General features: G+C 42.6%; 1 protein-coding gene across 1 annotated transcript in view; it reads right to left on the reverse strand.

The window, feature by feature from the left end:
- LOC109886052 (probable C-mannosyltransferase DPY19L3) overlaps positions 1 to 16,872 on the reverse strand; it is a 47,844-nt gene extending 30,972 nt beyond the window's left edge. The window contains exons 1-8 of the mRNA XM_031809462.1: positions 16,747 to 16,872; positions 15,411 to 15,531; positions 11,014 to 11,141; positions 3,642 to 3,732; positions 1,348 to 1,469; positions 1,096 to 1,241; positions 659 to 782; positions 312 to 446 (exon numbers count right to left, since the gene is read on the reverse strand). Of these exons, the coding sequence (XP_031665322.1) occupies positions 312 to 446; positions 659 to 782; positions 1,096 to 1,241; positions 1,348 to 1,469; positions 3,642 to 3,732; positions 11,014 to 11,141; positions 15,411 to 15,522 (858 nt within the window). The 5' untranslated portion in view covers positions 15,523 to 15,531; positions 16,747 to 16,872. The remainder of the gene's footprint in view (positions 1 to 311; positions 447 to 658; positions 783 to 1,095; positions 1,242 to 1,347; positions 1,470 to 3,641; positions 3,733 to 11,013; positions 11,142 to 15,410; positions 15,532 to 16,746) is intronic.
- Between the last annotated feature and the right edge of the window lie 1,466 nt (positions 16,873 to 18,338).

Raw genomic sequence — 18,338 nt, forward strand, 5'->3', positions numbered from 1 at the left:
AAGGCCTCACAATTAAGCATTTCACAGAAAAGTCTACGCCTGTGGTATTTGGCGCATGTGACAAATAAAATTGTATTTGAACCAAAACCCTGAACCTAGCTTCATGTGCAGATCCCGGCTCAACTCTTAACCCTCAAGCCTTGATTGCTTGAGCTGCCATCCACAGCGAACGTGATCTCTCTAATATCATGCACAGGTCCTTAAATCTGTGACGGATTGAATCTCGGCCTAGGAACAAAATAATGCAACATATGTTTGGCTGAATGCTGTGATAGTAATGTGCATGATGAGAGAGGAATGATGTCACAGACCTGTTCTGTGGAGATGAGGTCCAGACAGTCCAGGGTGAAGATGATGAGAGCCTGAACCAGCAGGATGAACTGATTAAACTGCCAGGTGAGGCAGAAACACAACGTGGCCAGGAACATCAGCCACAACACCACCTTCTGCTCACAGGAAAGGAGTGGACAGAAGAACACAGATCCCATTAGAAATCAGCCACTTGACCTCAAAACAACTTCTAAGATTAGACACTTCATTCGATAGTGATTCATTGTCTATTTCCACAGATGTTCTCTTCATTCTCCTATTCTGGTCTAATTGTATGCGTGTAGAGAACAGAGGAGATGATGGTGTCCTCTGCTAGGCGAGTGTCTACCTGCTGGATGGGTTTGAGGTGAGGCCTCAGGTAGCAAGTGATGGCAGCTATCTGGAGGGCGAAGAAGGGCAGGGACCAGTTCTCCCTGAGCGAGATGGTGAACTCCACCCGCGTTGTGTCCACTCTGGAACACAATCACACACATGGAACACTCAAGACCACCACCATTTAAAATGTCCATTCAGATCTTAGGTCGAAGGGGGAATTTTAGGATTGGACTTGTGACAGCTTGCAGTAGGTCATCAAGTTTGTCCAGTAGCTACAATTGTATAAACTGTATGCCAGTCTGTTTCTGCTCCCTTGCCAAGTCCTTATGGACTTGTGTCATGTTTAGCTTGACAATAAAGTAGGCAAAAGCACCAACAGATCTGAGACCAGACCAATACGTTTAGCCTTACAATGAATCATTAGTTGGGTGTGCATGGTGAGATGTATACCTGTTGAGGATGTACCAGACTCCAGTGAGAGCCCCTGCTAGCCAGGAACCACTGAGCAGCCAGCTGGTGATGAACAGAGCTATGACATACACCGCTTGGAGGGAAAACACTGTGTAGATATAGAAATACACTGGCTCCAGGTAGGCCTGAAACAAACACACACACACACACACACACACCATGAAATAATGACCAATCATCTCCATTATTATTTGAAATGCCTCGTTAGTAGACGTGGGCTCTCTGTATTACCTGTATGGGTAGAATCCTATAGAGAACACCTAGGAACACCTCCTGATAGATGTTCATGCGTCGCAGGAGGTTGATGGTTCTCTTGGATTCAGTGGCATTATCATTGATGAGCTCTGAAAGACCTGATCACATACGGACAGAAATAAGGTTCTTTCTTAATTTCTTAAGGTAACTGTCCCATATTTCCAGATTTCTATGAATTATGACCTATAATGGATTACAATATAAGTAAAATAGTTCTCCTTCCAAAAACTGGTAATCATGTATGTTAAAAGTGTTGGAATGGTTTAGGTGAACAATAACAACAGAACAGAGCCGTGAGGAGGAGGAGCCTAAACGTGTCCGGAATCGACTTCACCATTCATTTTCTAGATTCAGGTTCAATCAAACGTCATTTTAAGCCTTGTTTTACTATTGGCAGCGACAGCTGATTTCGGGATTGGGTATCGACTCGCCCCAGTTAAATATTTGTCATCTGATGTATTCGTTTCAGTCTCTGAATTGTTCAAACTTTTTTCCTGATATGATGGCATAAAAACTACAATCTGTGCCCTGAATTAGCCTAGTGCACATGGGCGCCCAGCTACAGTATATCCTGCCCCGAGCTCGTTTGCCCTGGTTTTCCCTGGCTAAACTACGCTACTAGTTTTCATCCTTATTGCCAAACTTCATAAATACTGCACCCACAACTTTAAAACTTCTTTGTTAGTTAGACGTACAATCATGTAACTAAGAAATTCGCTGGAAAGAAACTAGATATTTTTTTTTTTATGGTTTTGTTGACTGGTTCGAGCAATCTGTCGTGTTGTAAGACAATGGTAGCGAAGGATATCATTGCTACTTAACACGGATCCAAGTTCAGTTTTGAGATCCACTGGCATCATTGGCATAGGGTTAGCTGGATGTTTCTGACTGGTCGTGGAACTGTGACAATGGGCAGCCTCTCCCTGCTTGGCTCGCTGGGATATGTAGTGATTTTGCCAACGCAGCCAGATATGTACACATTCTTACACCCTTAACCTTTTTTAAACTGACTATCGTATTTGTTGATTAAATCTGACTTTATTGGTATAATGAGTAATCCAGGAATGTAAAAAGTTAATTGACATGAGAAAACTAGAGAAAACTGCAACTACAGAGTGCCAATGGCTACAATGAATGGCTAAATTACTTCCAGACACGAACGGCCAGCGGAGCTCCTCCTCTTCCTCACTACTTTATTGTGTAGGCGAGTAACCGGTCATTAAAAATATTAACGCGAATAGACAACTGATTGGCCAGCTCATCCTCCTCAGGAGGATGTCATCATCCATATATGAGGAAATAGCAAGATAAAAAAAAAATTTTAACGGTCTTTAATTTTTAAAAAGTGAGATTTTCACTGGACACTTCCTTTAAACTTTCTGTGACTCTCAGTATATAGAGTAATACAGCCACTCATTCAACCTAAACAGACTAACTTCTCCAGAGTTATAGGGTGTGAGATACTAATTCCACATTTGCGTGACATTTTTTTTTTAAACGGTGACACATCACTCTGATCTCATATTAATAACTCTGCTGAGTTGTGATGCCGGGATGAGATCACACTAACTTGGGCAGATGGAATCATGTAAACAAAGTGTGATCATGTTTCCAGTCTGCTGGGCTAGAGCGTTATTGAATCACGTTTGGTATGGGCAAACAGTACCTCGAAAATAGCAACAAAAGATCTGAGGTTTCGCTCCAGTCCTTTGATTAGAGCCAGGCAAAATGACTGCGTTATACCAATGCATAAATACAACAGCACCCCATCCTGAGAGGTGCTGTTAAAAGATCAAGTATGACAGGTCACTTACAATGCCATAGTTTTTACTTCATTGTCTCCCTTTTAACTAGCTTTGTTACCATGGTTACATAACAAGCCATTGGTCAAATACCTCCCTCATTACATAATGATGAAGGGACACAACCAGACAGACAAGTGGACCGAGGGGTATGTCAATGCCCTCTATCTCGCTATTTTTAAGGACCTCTCTTTTGGCAAATGCTTGCATAATTCAAATACATTTATTTAATGAGGGCGAAAAGATGACTGTCCAGAGTTTACAAGAGAAGGAAATGTTTTAAAAGTGAATGGGCTCATTTCCAGGGCATTGAGTTCTGAAAGAGCACTTGTGGCCATAAAAGGTTATGATTCTCAGTAGCCTCTGTGCTCTTTCCCCTGAGATGACTAGTAGAATAACCTGAGGGGATTGTGGGAGTAGGGGGGGCTAGCCTATATCTACTGTGAGTAGATTGTCATTGTACCATACCTTGCTGTATGGAGGGAGCTCTCAACATCTGTTTATAGTACGAGTAGTACAGGCCACATTCTGTCCGAAAGGAGATTTCACGCTCAACTTCCTGAAATATAAGTAGAGATGAAAATACATTTACAAAACATAAAAACCAGAGAAAAACAAAGATGAGTTCTCCATATGAACAACAGGTACAGTGCATTCAAAGTACTCAGACCCATTGAATGTTTCCACATTTTGTTACGTTACAGCCTTATTCTAAAATGGATTAAATATTTTTTTCCCCCTCAACAATCTACACACAACACCCCATAATGACAAAGCAAAAACGTTTTTTTTTTGTGCAAATGTATACATTTTCTAAACTGAAATATCACATTTACATAAGTATTCAGACCCTTTACTCAGTACTTTGTTGAAGCACCTTTGGCAGCGATTACAGCCTTGAGTCTTCTTGGGTATGACGCTACTTTTTTGCCCCACTGTATATTCAATCTCTCCCTATCCCAGTCTGTTGTCCCCACATGCTTCAAGATGGCCAACATTGTCCCCGTACCTAAGAAAGAAAAGGTAATTTAACTAAATGACTATCGGCCCATAGCACTCACCTATGTCATCATGAAGTGCTTTGAGAGACTAGTCAAGGATCATATCACCTCCATCTTACCTGTCACCCTAGACCCACTTCAATTTGCTTACCGCCCCAATAGATCCACAGACAATGCAATCGCCACCACACTGCCCTGTCCCATCTGGACAAAAGGTATACCTATGTAAGAATGCTGATCATTGACAATAGCTCAGAATTTAACACCATAGTACCCTCCAAGCTCATCATCAAGCTAGAGGCCCTGGGTCTGAACCCCGCCCTGTGCAACTGGGTCCTGGACTTCCTGACGGGTCGCCCCTAGGTGTTGAAGGTAGGAAACAGCACCATCTCTTCACTGGTCCTCAACACTAAAGCACGCCTCCAACTCAATCATCAAGTTTGCAGATGACACAACAGTAGTAGGCTTAATTACCAACAGTGATGAGACAGCCTACAGGGAGGAGGTGAGGGCTCTGGGAGTCTGGTGCCAGGAAAATAACTATTCACTCAACGTCAACAAAACTAAGGAGATGATCGTGGACTTCAGGAAACAGCAGAGGGAGCACCCCCCTATCCACATCGATGGGACCACAGTGGAGAAGGTGGAAAGCTTCAAGTTCCTCGGCGTACACAACACTGACAAACTGAAATGGTCCACCCACACAGACAGTGTGGTGAAGAAGGAGCAACAGCGCCTTTTCAACCTCAGGAGGCTGAAGAAATGTGTCTTAACACCTAAAACCCCCAAAATATTTACAGATGCACAATTGAGAGCATCCTGTCGGGCTGTATCACCGCCTGGTACGGCAACTGCACCGCCCACAACCGCAAAGCTCTCCAGAGGATGGTGTGGTCTGCCCAACGCATTACCGGGGGCAAACCTCCCTCCCTCCAGGACACCTACAGCACCCGATGCCATAGGAAGGCCAAAAAGATCATCAAGGACATCAACCACCCGAGCCACTGCCTGTTCACCCTGCTATCATCCAGAAGGCGAGGTCAGTACAGGTGCATTAAAGCTGGGACTGAGAGACTGAGAAACAGCTTCCATCTCAAGGCCATCAGACTGCTAAACAGCCATCACTAGACATAGACACTGGCAATTTTTAGAAATGGATCACTAGCCACTTTAATAATGTTTCCGTATCTAGCATTACTCATCTCATATGTGTAAACTGCACTCCACACTAGTGATGCACTAGTGATATTACATTTTTGTCCGATACAGATATCCAATATTTTCCTTGACAAAAAAAACACGATACGATAACCAATATTTTTAATTTTAGCGGCCTTTTAAGCATTCTAGTACAGTTAAATAGTTAAAACACACACACGGACACTGCATCGCAGTGCAAGAGGCGTCAATACAGTCCCTGGATCGAATCCAGGTTATATCACACCCGGCCGTGATTGGAAGACACACAGGCCGGTGCACAATTGTCCCAGTGTCGTCTGGGTTTGGCTGGGGTAGGCCGTCATTGTAAATAAGAATTTGTTCTTAACTGACTTGCCAAGTTAAATAAACAGTTACACACACACACACCAAAAAGTGATTTTGTTGGCATTTACATATGTCCCCATTACCAGTAAAACATAATCAAAACCTACTTTCACTTACTTGCTGTGCTGTTTCATTGTTCATTAGTTCAGTCATTTCATTCTCAACCAGGATTTCATCATACATGTCAAACAGTAAAGTTTCAGCTCTGTCTGTCCGTGGCCTCTCTCCCTCAGTGCCCACTGTCACTGTGTCTGTTTACATCTCGTTCAACTGTGTATGTAACATTTCACGTAAACCATGTTTCTTGTCTGCATCGAAGTAACATAGCATAAAGCAGGGTGGTGACACAGTAAAGAGAGAATACCACCAAATCGTTTGCTCACAGCCTGTGTCAGCAGTTTTGTTGCGCAGGCGTTTCAATGCCATGACAGAGGGCATCACGTCTGCTGCAGGCACAGTTGAGGAGCTTATTTCTCGAGTCAGTTGTTCGAATGGACCTAGCTGGTGTGTTCATGTTTCACACATGTTCTCAAATGCCATTGAAATGGCAGCAGTGGTATGACAACCAGTACATTCATGAGCATGCAATACGACTTTTCTCAGTACGAAATCCTCGACGATCCATTGTGCTGTCAGACTCAGCATGCTCATGGGGTTGATATCGCTGGTCCAAATGTCAGTCGTGAAGCTAATAGCAGTGACACTATTACTGTGCAACTCCTGTAGGGCAACATCTGAAAAATAGCACACTTGGTAGTGTGTACCGGTGTGAAACCACCATCGCCCACGACAGAGAACGGTTGATTGTCAAGGGCAATGAATTCCATTATCTTGGCGTTAATGGATTTCGCCTTTGAGTTACTCTTTCAAATGACTGCTCGACTTGTTGACTGCTCGAGCCACAAGGCAGACATTGTGGGCTAGGTCAGGAATGCTGAGTTGAACGTGTACCACAAAAATAAACTAGACATCGTTAAACTAGACATCGGGCCAATGCCGATGTTGGCATTTTTAGCTAATATCGGCCGAATCTGATATGTTCACCGATATATCGTGCATCCCTGCTCCAAACTATTCTATGGTATCTTAGTCACTTTTAAACTGTGTTTACATGCTGCATCACCCATCTCATATGTACAGTTGAAGTCGGAAGTTTACATACACTTAGGTTGGAGTTATTAAAACTTGTTTTTCAACCATTCCACAAATTTCTTATTAACTTTAGGACATCTACTTTGTGCATGAGACAAGTAATTTTTCCAACAATTGTTTTCAGACATATTATTTCACTTATAATTCACTGTATCACAATTCCAGTGGGACAGACGTTTACATACACTAAGTTGACTTTGCCTTTAAACAGCTTGGAAAATTCCAGAAAATTATGTCATGGCTTAAGAAGCTTCTGATTGACTCAAGTGATGTCAATTAGCCTATTGGAGGTGTACCTGTGGATATATTTCAAGGTCTACCTTCAAACTCAGTGCCTCTTTGCTTGACATCATGGGGAAATCAAAGGAAATCAGCCCTGAAAAATTGTAGACCTCCACAAGTCTGGTTCACCCTTGGGAGCAATTTCCAAACACCTGAAGATACCACATTCATCTGTACAAACAATAGTATGCAAGTATAAACACCATGTGACCACGCAGCCGTCATACCGCTCAGGAAGGAGACGCATTCTGTCTCCTAGAGATGAACGTACTTTGGTGCGAAAAGTGCAAATCATTCCTAGAACAATAGCAAAGGACCTTGTGAAGATGCTGGAGGAAACGGGTACACAAGTATCTATATCCACAGTAAAATGAGTCCTATATCAACATAACCTGAAAGGCCACTCAGCAAGGAAGAAGCCACTGCTCCAAAATCGCCATAGAAAAAACAGACTACGGTTTGTAACTGCACACAGGGACAAAGATCGTACTTTTTGGAGAAATATCCTCTGGTCTGATGAAAAATAGAACTGATGAAAAATAGAACTGTTTGGCCATAATGACCATCGTTATGGGGGTGCGCTCTGCTGCAGGAGGGACTGGTGCACTTCACAAAATAGATGGCTTCATGAGGGAGGAAAATTGTGTGGATATATTGAAGCAACATCTCAAGACATCAGTTAAAGCTTGGTCGCAAATGGGTCTTCCAAATGGACAATGACCCCAAGCATACTTCCAAAGTTGTGGCAAAATGGCTTAAGGACAGCAAAGTCAGGGTATTGGAGTGGCCATCACAAAGCCCTGACCTCAATCCCATAGAAAAAGTGTGGGCAAAACTGAAAAAGCATGTGTGAGCAAGGAGGCCTACAAACCTGACTCAGTTACACCAGCTATGTCAGGAGGAATCAGCCAAAATTCACCCAACTTATTGTGGGAAGCTGGTGGAAGGCTACCTGAAACCTCACTTCCGACTCCAACTGTTTATACTGTATTGTATTGTATACTACACCACTGACTGTTAAACAGCCATCTCCAGCACATCAGAGGCTGCTGCCTATAGACATAGATTAGGAATCACTGGCCACTTTAAGGAAATTAAATACTAGCCATTTTAATAATGTTTCCGTATCTTGCATTCTACAGTATCTTAGTCACTTTAATTGTGTGTAAATATTGCATCACCCATCTCATATGTATATACTGTATTCTATACTATGCCTCTGTATCTTAGTCCAGTGCTGCTCTGACATATATGTACATATTCTTAATCCATTCCTTACTTAGATGTGCGTGTTTTTTGGAATATGTTGTGAAACTATTAGATATTACTTGTTAGATATTACTTGGACTGTCGGAGCTAGAAGCACAAGCATTTTGCTACACCAGCCATTACATCTGCTAGACATGTATATGTGACCAAAACATTTGATTCTTGACATTCGCAGATAACAGCTTACCTTGAGGTGAGAGAACCACAGAAGGTTCTCATGTATGGAGTAAACACACCAGGCATGAGCCAGCCCAGTTAGCACAGCCAATACCAACCCTGCTGCCATGACAACAGTCTGCCAAGGCCACAGAGGTGGAATGCTCAGACGGTACCAATTCTGGGAATCTCTCCCAGAGTCTTCCCTTTCACTGACCCTTAAACCCCCTCGTGCTCCAACACAACTTTCAGCAGACATATCATATTGAGAGATATCCCAGGAACGCTCCAGCTTGCTCGGTCCTCTCTTGCGTATTTCCATGTCTGGATGCAAGGTTGCTCATGCAAGTCTTGCCTCTAACATCCAGCAGTCACTCACTGATGAGAAAGTACCCAGGCGGAGTCATGATTAGAACCTCTCCATGTGACCAAGGCTTACTTCCAAGCTCACTCCACTCATGGTCCAGCAAACAGTCTGAAAACAAAAAAAACTGGCCCCTCACTCAGTTTCTGTTTTCCCAGTTGCTCTTTTTTAACTGCCCAATCTCAGTCTAATAACCAGTTGATGGGAAAAAGAGAAAAGAAAGCAATCACATTGGTTTTACAAGGCCATTAAAAGAGGCTTTAAAAGCTAAACAATCTGAAGCAAACAGGGACCAGCTCGGTCTGTGTTCTGGAAGACAACTGAAATCGCCGGATAGGGAAGGCGAATCAACTCACAACCACAACTGGTGACCTCTCGGCACATCTATTAAAAAAAAGAGAGAGAGAGAGGAAAAAGCCATAGACAAAAAGCCTGGAACATCGTTTGGAAAACCATTTGTCAGACCGCTTAAGTATTTCTAAAAGTGGAGTGAGCGAGAGAAGTGGTCAGAAATAAGCGTCGGTAGGTGCTATAACTGTCATGGACATGACTTGACATGTGGTGAATTTAGTAGGCCCGGACGCAGCTGCTTCTCTGTGAACAGCGATGTCCCATAGGAAATAACTAAGAGACATGTCTGCCTTTCAGACACGCTACTGTAACATTCAGTCAACGCTGAGCCAAAACTGACCCAACATGCGGACGGTGCTTGAAAACAATATGGAATCATTCAATTCGGTCTCTTTCAAAACAAGCAGACTCCCAAAACAGAGCAGACATGACCGGCATTCTCCCATGCAGCCCTCAAGTCCCAATAGATTAACTGCAACAAACAATCACCACTGACTCCAAGACAAGGAAATTCATATTCAGCATGTTTTGCTGCACTCAGTCCCCACTTGATTCAGTCAAGAGACATTGTTCCTGAGGATAGCTGATGAAACATAAGGAGAGCATTGCTTATTCCAGTCATGGTCATCTCTACCCGAAGTCAGAACTAAAGCATGAATCATACAAGGTAGTACCGGTAGTCATAGGATACCACTGTTTAGTGTTGTTGCTTTTTCCACAGTGGGGATTTAAAATCTCTTAGAAAGCCACGACTAGAATTGCATTAACAGGCATCAGGCATCACACACACACTTTTCTGGGAAACTGCTAGGCTCACAATGTGCAGTGATGTCACCCTCTTGAACACTGTGTTAAATAAACACACAGAGTTTGAATACAGGGGAGTCGCTACTGCCAGCTCTGTAAAGTTACCCGCATTTATTATAAATGAGAACATCTGTCTACCTTCTCTACGTTCACAGAGAGACAGAGGCAGAGAAGGGGTGAAAAAAACACAACACAAAGACAAAGAAACAGAATAGAATCAAATATGTGCATCCACGCAGGTTAGCTCAATTAGATGTGAGCTTTGATATCCATGACACACTCGCAAATTATTCACGACCTGGATGAGTGGGCCGAGTTGTGCTGTGCATTTGTGTGGGAGGTATACACCTGGACTCTCAAAGAGAAAACACAGCACCGTGAGGGGAAAAAAACTGTTGACTACCACTGCTCCTGACAAAATCAACACCCGGGAATTATTGAGGAGGGAGGCCTGACAAGAAGCTCAAAATGTGGTCCATTTAATGACGTCCCAGACTACAGGAAAGGCACTTCACGTCAGACTGAACATAATATCTTTGGGCAGAATCACATGTTCTTTTTTACTGTTCTGGAAGGCTCAGGGTGGATTTGGTAACAACCGCTGGCTTGAATTTCAGGACTTTGGTTATAAAAGGGCTGAAAAACAATCTGTTTAGAAAGACGTGGAGAACCCATCCGTCTGTTTCACCTTGAGGTGTTTATGACTTCAGGAAATCCAACAGAGGAAATAGATCATAACTCACGATATGTCATATAAGTTACACGTAATCAAGATCTCTTCCTTTCTATACCCTATTCATTATTGCCAACAACTTGACGATATGATTCCAACATGTGAACTTGACGAGGGGTGGGGTGCAGGACAGTCAAGTAACAGTGGTGACACAGTGAGGTCATCTGTGGGGATTCTCACCTTAATGTTGGAAAACCACAGGTCATTTTCATGGAGCGTAGCCACATAGATGCAGGACAGCATGCCAAGACTAATTCCCACAGTCCAACCTATGGCAACCCACAGCACTGTCCTCCATGTCCATACGCCTGAAGAGAAAATAACATAACACAAAACAATATTCATGTCTCCATTGATAGCCTATGAATCTTTTGGCTGAACAAGGTTCTCGTATGTATGCGTTATGAGGCAACTATAAGCATCTTATGTTGACCAATGTGACTCCATGCCTAACAGGATGTTAGGGATGACCAAGGAGGAAACAGGATATACTGAGATAGGGTGCAAAAAAAATGTAGGGGTTTTATTTATCAAATGTGCAAAATACAAATTATGACTAGAGAAAATAAACCAAAGTGCTTTAATAAAGACAAAATTTATTAATTAATTGAAATGAAAAAAACAGACTGTCCTAATGTCTCAACTTTAAAAAATGTTTAAAAAAAAGCGGTTTGACAGAGAGAATATATTGGGAGTGGCCAGCGCCATTCACTTTCAATACACATCATCATGATATAAAGTGGGAATGTACTGATCAGATGTTAAATACATAGTTATTTTAGCGTTAGCTGTACGCAACAACAAAAAATCTATGAATGAAAAGGTACTTTGCTATTTTAACACGTCAAGGAAAAAAAAAATGTTCCTCTGCGGTGAATAGAGGGGTGGCATTTCCCCACGCCCCTCCAGAAACATACTTCAGCATCGGAATTCCGCTCGGACCTCCTTTACCAGAACACAGCCGGCATCCATGCTGCGCAGACATGGTGCCGGTGACGAGAGACACGGCAGTAAACAACACATTATATAGAACTTTTACTGTTTGCTCATAAATGGTTCAATTAAAAGTTAGATGGAGTTAAATATACAAGTGACTGTTACCACGTAAAACTATGAAGCATGCATTCAACATAGAGAAACGATGATATCAAACGGCCAGATTGTATTTCCGCAATAAAGTTATGTACGGGATATAAGAAAACAAAAAGCAAAGGGTCACGTCCTCATTTCTATATTATGTTTATCCCCTAAAAAGGGTACCAATTGGATGGCTTCGTCCGCAACATTTCAAGCTAGCTGCAGAGTGAGTTTACGGTACACTCTTAACTCCATTACACTCACCGAGGGATGTGTATCGCTAAGATTATAACGGTATTACTACTCTTACCGATACCGCTTATCGATCCGGTACTTTAACGGTATTCTTATTGGTTATTTTTGTTATTTCTTACGGGGGAAAAAACGAAACAAATTAAGAACAGAATTAACATTGCTTTGCTTTATTTTATGAAATGTAAAATGAATAAGAAAAAAATATTTACAGCAAAAGAAACCGCAATGTTTTGAACAAATCACTATTATAAACTAATGTTGTGATGATGGAAATGTAAAACAAATTAGATAAAAAATATTTTCCTGCAAAAGAAAATACAGTGGTTTAGAGCAACACGGGTGGGGCATGCAGGTAGGCTGCAGAAGGACTAACAGTTCTTAGCAGTTCTTCTGGAGAAAGATCAACATATTTGCCTTCTCTGGCAGAAGTCGGGACCTCTCCTGACTCATTGTGTTCCCTGCAGTCGAAAATACCCTCTTGCTAGGGGTGGTGGAGGCTTGAGCACAGAGGTAGCTTGTTGCAATGTTTGTGAGGAGGGGCAGAGTAGCCCTCTTCTCCCACCACCACATCACAGGATCTTCTGCCATGGGGACGGGAGGTAGGCCTTCGTAGAGCTCCACCTCTAGGTCAACACGCTCGCTGAGGTTGAGGGACGAGGTGTCCTGTTGGATCGTCAACCTCAACTCCCTGTCCTCCTGTGAGAACAGCTCCTCCAAGGCACTCCTTGTTTTGTACAATGGAGGGACTGTCTCCTCCATTTCCTCTCCTTCACTCCTCCTCCTGTTGCAGGTGCTCTGTGTGACTGCTCCGGCTCCTCTGACAACCCTGGTGTTGCTCCTGTCACATTGGCTTCAACAGCTGCCTTCCTCAGCCTGCCCCAGGTGGCGTCCCTCAACGACCTCCCTTTAAATCTGGGGTCCATTGCTGTGGCCTCATGAAGGAAGGCTTGAATGTCCTCATCCTGATAGCGCTCGGAGAGGTTCTCCCACACCTTCTCTTTGATAGTTGCCACACACGTTGTATCTTCACGCTTCACAGTGAATTGCTCTTCGAGTTTTTCGAGGATGGGTATGATCTGTCCACAGGTGGCATTCTTTTCACATGTCACACACACAGTGTGGATGTATCGAGGATTCTCATGAGCTGGACAAACTCCTCAGCCTTATGGAAGTCCTCGTCCTACAGACGGTCCAGGTTGCCCTTGGTCATTGCCTTTTGCAGTCATGGGTCCAAGGCTGCTGCTTGGATCGCTGGATACTGCGCCAATAATCTCTCTATCATTAGATAGAGTTCCATCTGGTCTTGACATCAAGGATGAGTGCGTGTTGCGGAAGGCCTGAAACAACAACAAAAAACAACATACATTTCATTACCACACACTTGGATATGGAATTCAATTGTTTAATGTGGGAATTTCAAAATAATACTTGAATAGATTGAACTGGCTTCTTACCAAGGAGCTGCTGCTTTTCCTTCAAGACTGTTTTGGATATCGAGGATCTCTTGAACCACACGACCACTGCTCTGATTCGAGCTGCCCATTTATCGATGGAAGTCACTTTGTAGATTTTCTGCACTGACAGATTCAATGTGTGTGCAAAGCATCCTATTGTTAGAAAGTATAGCCTCTTGATGGCAACATCCATTTTGCCAGCATTATCAACAGTCAAAGCTACAATCTTGCTTGGCTCTACCACAAACTCTTCCAGAATGTCTGAGATCTCCTCTGTCACTACTTCACCAGTTTGCGATTTGTACACTGCCCTGGTGTGGAGGACCTTCTGTTTTACACTGCCCTGGCTTGTGTAGTGTACTGTAACAGTGAGAAAGTGGTCCTGACAGAGGCTGGTCTACCCTTCTGATGTGATGGCCAGCTTTGGCACATCCTTCAGCTCATACCAGGTAAGAATTAACGTGTCACTGAGGTAACTCCTGGAGGGAGGGGTATATTTGGGGTTGAGTGCCTTGCTCATCTCTCTACAGTAAAAGAAAAATATAGTTTTCATGTGTTGAATTATTGTGTTGTTGTGTATTGTATTGTTGAGTGATGGGACTAACATACAACCCTTTTACACTACTATATCCTAAAAAGAAATACAACTCAATATAAACCGACAGACTGTTCCCTAAAGCCCTTGGACTCCACTGTTGCAAAGGGGTGTAGGCCTTTCACTATGAACTTGATCATGGCTAGGTGGCACTCATTCACCCTCTCCTCAGTCATCCTCACACTAGCTGCCAGCGTGAAGGGGCTTTGGACTTGTCTTTGGCTTGGACCAGTGGTATTAGAGGGAGGAGTGGTTTGGTTCATTGTAGCTGCAACTTTAACGTTCATAAATTCAATCAGCTGTCTAATGGTTCCTTCTGATCATGAACCCATGTTCGCATAATCTAGTTAACTCTGTGTGTGGGCTCTAGGCTGCTAGCATACATACCTAACGTAGATCGGGCAACGAGAGATGAACTATGAGCTAGGCAGTCGAAAAGTGTGCATTTCTCTGCCTGTACACGATGCACTTTCGATAGATGTTTGGAAAGATTGCTCGTGTTTCCGCCCTTTCAAGCAAAAAAGTATTGTTGCAATGAGCATTGTCAGCATCGACTCTGGTGAAGAGTAACCACACTTTTGAACATCGTCACTAATTAAGAGCAGGGTCTTTCTGGTGTGTGTGTGTGCGCGCTGTAGTCTGTGAGAGAGAGATCTCTCTTCTGGATTGGGAAGAGCGAAAATGCCTCATAAACAAATGTCTTAATCTTATTGCAAATTAGAAATGGTTGATGAGATAAAATGTGCAAGATAACGTTTACGTAGCAATAATAAACAGGAAATGTATTTTCTTAAATTTCTCCAGTACCGAAAGCAGAACCGATAATGTCAGAGCTTATCGATACTACAGTCTTTCATAAGGTACACGGTAAGGGGTCCCGTTTAATACCAGGTTTCAGTACCCATCCCTACACTCACCCTCACTCACCCCTTCTAAACCGTCCTTCTTGACAACGCTCCAATGGGTTGAGCCACCCAAATACCAATTGGATGGCTCCATCCGCGAACATTTCAAGATAGATGTGGAGTGAGCTCATTGTACGTTCTTAACTCCATTACGTATTGTTTAAAGTGAGCGTTAAGGTGCATATGTGCTATCTGTAAAGCAGTTTTTTTTTATACTGTGTAACACGCGGTGCGGCCGTCACACAGGGATTGGTCCAATATGTTGATGTGAATACTGAGCATGACACTAACCGTCTGAAGTCCTCTCTAGGGGCTCTGCTGAAGGGTAGAACCTCTGGTTCAGGACCTCTGGACCAGGCTCCTTACTTCCTTTGCTGCCCTTCCTCTGCCTAAGGGCAGTCATGGTGGCTCACTGAAAAAGGAGGGGCAGCTATTAGTCTTCCACACAAGATAGGGACCTACACACACACACACACACACACACACACCCACCCTGCCAAGGACCTCAACTCCTCCACGGAGTTGAGAGCAGACTAGATTTTTCTGACTCCGATTCTCTAATCGATATGCGCCGATTCATAAACATGTTTCATTGTTAAACCCTTACCGTGTACCTATGCATATCCTCTGCTGTTGAATGCCTTTCTTTGTTTGCTGAAATCCATACTTTTTAATAAACCCGTTAATCAACTACAAATCACAGACTGTTTGCTCATTGCTGTTGCTCTAAGATGGCAACTCAGTGCGAATGCACATCTGCCAATTGAATCTCAACAAGGAAACAGCCTGTGGTTGTATTTGATTAACATTTTACTCAAAAGTATGGATTTCAGCAAACAAAGAAAGGCACGCAACAGAGGACAAACATAGGTACACAGTAAGTGTTTAACAATTTACAGACACACACGAGAGAGAGTAGAAAGTACATTTAAATTGCATAAGAGGTAACCATCCATTTACACACAATTAGAAAATGACCAGTTAAACACAACATCCAAGTGTGACGCTGCTTGACTGAGGCGGTATGTGCCTCCATCAGTAGGCTATTGTCCCATTGTATTACATATATAGGTTATGGAATTGGAGTCATAATGGACACGAACAGTATAATGCAAAGCATCTTTCGTATTTACCATGTGTCATTGTATAGGTGCCATTGACTTCATTTGAACAGCAAAGAGCAATGTTTTCACCGTTACCTCATGGGACAGACTGCACATCAACGTGTCCCCTGATGTCATCAAATAGTGACTGACTGGCTATCGAAAGTGTGTCGCGTCTCCATCATCCTATGCTGCCATTACAGTTTTGCAAAAAGAAAAACAACTAAACACAAACACTTTTTTTTTGTGGTAACCCATGAAAAAACCGCAAACAAACTACACAATTGTCTTGCTTTTCATTCATTCGCTGTTTTCATTCATCACAGAGGCCTGGGTTGCAGCGGCATTTCCTACTCACGCCGCTGCTAGAATGTCATGAAATATCAGAACGCATCACTCGCTAATCTCGGTCTCTTCGAATGGACAGCCTCAGTATCGGTTTCATGCTCGGTCGATAGTGAATGTCGTTTTTGATAGCAACAAAAAATGATTTGATTACACTTGTTCATACATTTATGCCTCACCCTCGACAGCGCTTGCAATCCCTTATCGGATGTCCAAAGGTTTCTCCTCTCTCCCTCCCACCGACACTCGATACATGCGTAGAGTCTCTAGTTCAGTCGTGTAAAGGCTTTAAACAATGTAGCACATTTTCAGACCCGGCGCCTTCTATGCCACCCACCACGAGAAAAAAATAATATTTGGTTAATATGCAGAGATGAAAAACTGATACTTTTTTTATGTATAAATGAATAAATAAATGAATATGAATAATTCTGGTCCTACAAAAATCGACACATTGAACACACAATAGCACAGCGCCACACGTCGAATTGCTTATTATTATCCTGAATGTCATCATCAATTATAGAAAGACAGCAAGTCACACAATTGTAAACACTTAGGCTACATTCTGGATGTATAAAATGTACCACCACCACTATCAGCTTCCGGGGAAGTTTGGTGACACCTATTCATTCAAGGGGTTTTCTTTATTTGTACTATTTTCTACATTGTAGAATAATAGTGAAGACATCAAAAATATTATATAACACATATGGAATCATGTAGTAACCAAAAAAGTGTTAAACAAATCTGAATATATTTTATATTTGTAATTCTTCAAAGTATCCACCCTTTGCTTTGATGACTGCTTTGCAGACTCTTGGCATACCCTCAACCAGCTTCACCTGGAATGTTTTTCCAACTGTCTTGAAGGAGTTCCCACATATGCTGAGCACTTGTTGACTGCTTTTCATTCACTATGTGGTCCGACTCATCCCAAACTACTCCATTTGGTTGAGGTCGTGTGAGGCTATATGACTGCGCCATCGACTTGATTATTTAGTAGAGATCACTTGCTTATATTCAGTCAACAGATATATCTTAAGAATATCATGGAATATAATTGAACATTTTTGTTTCTCTTAAGAATAAAAACCTTAGTGTAACAACAGTTTTAGTAAATAATACTGATGAGTAGAAACAACAAAACAAGTGTCTTTTTTCAGGGTGTGCGCGTGCAGGACAGAGGAATAGCAATTTTTACACTATTGTTCTAAATTCAATCACCTTCTTCATCCTCATCATTCAGTTAAATTAAATTCAGTTTTGAAGTTGTGCACAATTATCAGTTTCTATTTGGTTTATGTTGCCCCTTCATTATGAGTTAGAGACACATTAGCGCCTTGGGACCCAAAAGCATAACCAGTGCTCTAACTCTCCTTTGCGCTGGTCTGGAGCAATGAAGCAGTGACGCAGGGTACTGTACTAAACCACAAATTACCTTCTACAGCATAATCTCAAAACTTGTAGTTTAGCAACCACTGTAGACCTTACACAGTCTGGATGTGTGTTGGATCATTGTCATGTTGCTGTGGAAGACCTGCTGGTTAAGTGTGCCTTGAGTTCTAAATAAATCACAGACAGTGTCACCAGCGAAGCACCCCCACACCATCACACCTCCTCCTCGTGCTTCAAGGTGGGAACCACACATACGGAGATAATCCGTTCACCTACTCTGCATCTAACAAAGACATGGTGGTTGGAACCAAAAATCTCACATTTGCACTCATCAGACCAAAGGACAGATGTAGGTTGTGTTTCTTGGTCCAAG

This window comes from Oncorhynchus kisutch, linkage group LG3, assembly GCF_002021735.2.
Source record: "Oncorhynchus kisutch isolate 150728-3 linkage group LG3, Okis_V2, whole genome shotgun sequence".
NCBI classification, from domain to species: domain Eukaryota; kingdom Metazoa; phylum Chordata; class Actinopteri; order Salmoniformes; family Salmonidae; genus Oncorhynchus; species Oncorhynchus kisutch.